The sequence below is a fragment of the Procambarus clarkii genome, chromosome 62 (assembly GCF_040958095.1).
Source record: "Procambarus clarkii isolate CNS0578487 chromosome 62, FALCON_Pclarkii_2.0, whole genome shotgun sequence".
NCBI classification, from domain to species: Eukaryota; Metazoa; Arthropoda; class Malacostraca; order Decapoda; family Cambaridae; genus Procambarus; species Procambarus clarkii.
In genome coordinates, this window is record NC_091211.1 from 8,458,020 (window position 1) to 8,461,843 (window position 3,824).

Consider the following 3,824-nt stretch of genomic DNA (forward strand, 5'->3'; position numbering starts at 1 on the left):
ACCCATGACCAACCATAATAATTTACAGCCCCATTTATACCTCATCACCTAAATACCATTAAACCCCTTAAAACTATCCTTATATGATCTACTGAAGAATAGGCAATTAAAGACTTCATATCTACTTGCCTTAAACGTAAAACCCTTATAAAAACATCACCAAGAACACTAATATACACTCACAACCAAGAAAATATTTTCTTTCCTTCAACAAACATCCCTAATACACGAATTAACCCATACCCTCCTAATAATAATAAAACTACAGCTAAAATTATAGAACCTGCTACAGATGCCTCCACATGAGACTTTGGAAGTCATAAACGAAACAAATATATTGGTAGTTTTACTACAAATGCTCACACAGGGAAAAATACAGTAAAATACTAATTATACTTACTTCTCTTATACCAAACGTAACCTACCCTTGTGTTAAACTTCCTCCTACTATATACAATCTAATTAAAGACATTAATAAAGGTAATGAAGCAAACAAAGTATAAAACAATATATAAATACCAGCTTGAGTTCGCTTAGGCTGGTACCCCCATCCGAAAATCTAAATTAAAGCAGGAATTAAAGAATTCTCAAACCATAAATAACATCAAATAATTTATTGAATAAAAAGTTATTAATAATGCAAACAACAAAACTAAATTTATTATTAAAAATAAGCAACTAAATTTATTGATTTTTTTTTACTATCTGTCTTCTATAAATAACAAGTACAATAATCCAAATCCTAAGCATTAACAAAATAATCCACAAATATAATGGAGGTGGAGACTGAGGTCGCGGAGGTGGAGGTGGAGGAGCTAGAGAGCGCGGAGGTGAAGCTTCTGGTCGATTAGTTGGAGGAGCTTGAGGGCAAGGAAGTGGAACTTAAGGGCTAACAGGTGGAGCTTGAGGACGCGTAGGTGGAAGTAGAGGAGCTTGAGGGCAAGGAGGAATAGCTTGAGGAAGCGGAGGTGGAGTGTTGAGGACATAGAGGTGGAGTGGAAGAGCTTGTGGGGAAGAGGTGGAGCCTGAGGACGCGAAGGTGAGAAGATTGATAGCGAGGAGGTGGAACTTGAGGAATTGGAGGTGGAGGAGCTCTAGGGCTAAGAAGTGGAGCTTGAGAACGTGGAGGTGGAGGTTCAGGAGCTTCAGAGAGAGGAAGTGGAGCTTGTGGAGGTGGAGGTGCTTGAGGGCGAGGAGGTAGAGCTTGATGACGTGGAGGTGGAGGAACTTAAGGGCGTGGAGCTGGAGCTTGAGGACAAGGAGGTAAATGTTGAGGATCTTGAGGGCGAGGAGGTGGATGTTGAGGACGCGGAGGTGGAGGTGGAGGAGCCTGAGGAGGTGGATGTAGAACTTGAGAATGCGGGGGTGGAGTTTAAGAACGCGGAGGTGGTAGTGAAGGAGCTTAAGAGCGAGGAGGTGGAGCTTGAGGACGCGGAGGAGGAGGTGGAGTTTGAGGACGCAGAGGTGGAGGAGCATGAGGGTGCAGAGGTGGAGGTGGAGGAGCTTGAGGGCAAGGAGGTGGAGCTTGAGGACGCAGAGGTGGAGGAGCTTGAGGGCGAGGAGTTGGAGTTTGAGGAAGGAGAGTGGGAAGAGCTTGTGGGCGATGAGGTGGAGGTTGTGGGGGAAATTCTTCCAACATATAGTTTACTATAATAATAAATTAATTAAATAATTTGGATGAATATACTGCATGAGTGGACTGTATAAGATTTAATAGTTAGTTGGATGCTCCCACTTCCACACAATTTGGAGGGTGGGTAGATTTAATAATGCTAGATCTACCTAATAAATGTAATATATTGCAAATTTTCAATAATGAATCTCACAAGTAAATAATGGGTATAGAGTTAGTAAACTAACTACAATATCATAACTAAAAGTTGATCAGCCTAACTGTTGAGCAGATAGTGAGAAGTGCGTCTGACAGCCTTCCGAAATCAATATAATCCTGTCTCAACGTGATGGCGTCGTGGACACATGATTCACCAGTTGAGATGACCCGCTCTGGTAGATATACCTCCATGCTGTGAAAAACATTCGTTGTAATTTCTATTGAACTACAATCATATGAACTAATTTCCATTGAAGGGATCGACTGATTTATGGGATTAAACTCACTAGGTTTATTTCATGTTCCTATGTCCTAACGATCGGATAATTTAACACTCTTATGGCCATAAAGAATGATTAGATTAACTTATCCGACTGAAGGTAGAATCCTCATTGTTAGATGAAGCAGGTAGCAGCGCGTGAGACTCGTTATTGCACAGATGATCCTAGATTAAAGTGATACTAAGTAGCGAGCTTCTCTGGACACTAGCCAAGATGGTACCCGCCGTGCAAGTGACGCGCGCGCCCTCTGCCTTCCTATCTGTGCATAATCTCCTCATACAAGTTAAGATATTTTATTCTGTCATATTATCTAATAAGACGTTGCCGACGCTATTTTACGTCGTAATAATGCACTTCAGGCATCAGCAAACGGTTTTCCGTTGTTTATATTATTGAACTGAAGTGTCATTAGAGGAAAAACACATATGCATGAATGATATACAGTTCGTGACTTTTATTCAACCGTAATCAACTGATCGTGGCTGTGGAAAATTCTACCAAGATATGGAGGAATATTTTATGTTAATGAATTAAATCAATTTCCAATCTAAATACCCTAGCAAATTAAACAAAGGTTAGACTGGATTTAATTAGATTTGAATAAAGAGTTTGTTCTCATAGGAACTGGGTGGCTGGTGTAACAGCGGCCATGTAATTCTATGTCTACACATAAGGGGCATAACTGGCAAACCCCCACAGTGTTCAAGAGAGAACTGGATAAGCACCTCCAAAGGATACCTGATCAACCAGGCTGTGACTCATACGTCAGGCTGCGAGCAGCCGCGTCTAACAGCCTGGTTGATCAGTCTAGCAACCAGGAGGCCTGGTCGACGACCGGGCCGCGGTGACACTAAGCCCCGCAAGCACCTCAAGGTAAGGTAGGTAGGTATGTATAGTAGGAAGAATTTGGCGGCACTACTCTACTTGTTAGTAATGTTAGTCAATTTAATTTCCTAACACAATAAACTTATATTATCGTACTAGTGGTTAGTATTTGGGGTGTCGGAAATTTTCGACAGAGGTGGAGGAGCTTGAGAGCAAAGAGGTGGAACTTGAGGACTCGAAGGTGGAGTTGTAGGATCTTGAGGGTGAGGAGGTGGATCTTCAGGACGCAGAGGTGGAGGTGCTTGAGGGCGTGGAAATGGAGCTTGAGGACGCAAAGGTGGAGGTTGAAGAGCTTGAGGACGAAGAGGTGGAGCTTGAGGACGCGAAGGTGGAAGGTGAGGAGCTTGAGGACGCGAAGTTGGAGGTGTAGGAGCTTATGGGCGACGAGGAGGAGCTTAAGCACGCAGATGTGGAGGTGGAGCAGATTGAGGGTGAGGAGGTGGAACTTAAGGACTCGGAGGTAGAGGTAGTGTGGCTTGAGGGCAAGGAGTAAGAGCTTGAGGGATGCGAAGGTGGAGGAACTTGAGGAGCTTGAGGACAAGAAGGTAAAGATTGAGGATCTTGAGGGCGAGGAAGTGGAGCTTGAGGACGCGGAGATGGAGGTGGAGGAGTTTGAGAGCGAGGTGGTGGAGCTTGAGGTCGCGGAGATGGTGGTGGAGGAGCATGTGAGTGAGTAGGTGGAGCTTGAAGTCGCGTAAGTGGAGTTGGAGGAGCATGAGGGTGAGCAGGTGGAGCTTGAGGTCGCGGCGGTGTAGGGGAAGGAGCATGAGGGTGAGGAGGTGGAGCATGAGGACGGGGAGATGTAGGTGGAGAAGATTGAGGGTGAG

General features: G+C 44.2%; 1 protein-coding gene across 1 annotated transcript; it reads left to right on the plus strand.

Annotated features, from left to right (window-relative positions):
* Window positions 1-773: 773 nt before the first annotated feature.
* Window positions 774-3,367, plus strand: LOC123766621 (uncharacterized). The gene is made up of 3 exons (XM_069308452.1): window positions 774-830; window positions 1,141-1,614; window positions 3,191-3,367. Exons 1-3 carry the CDS (start codon window positions 774-776, stop codon window positions 3,365-3,367), a joined length of 708 nt encoding a protein of 235 aa, XP_069164553.1.
* Window positions 3,368-3,824: the final 457 nt, after the last annotated feature.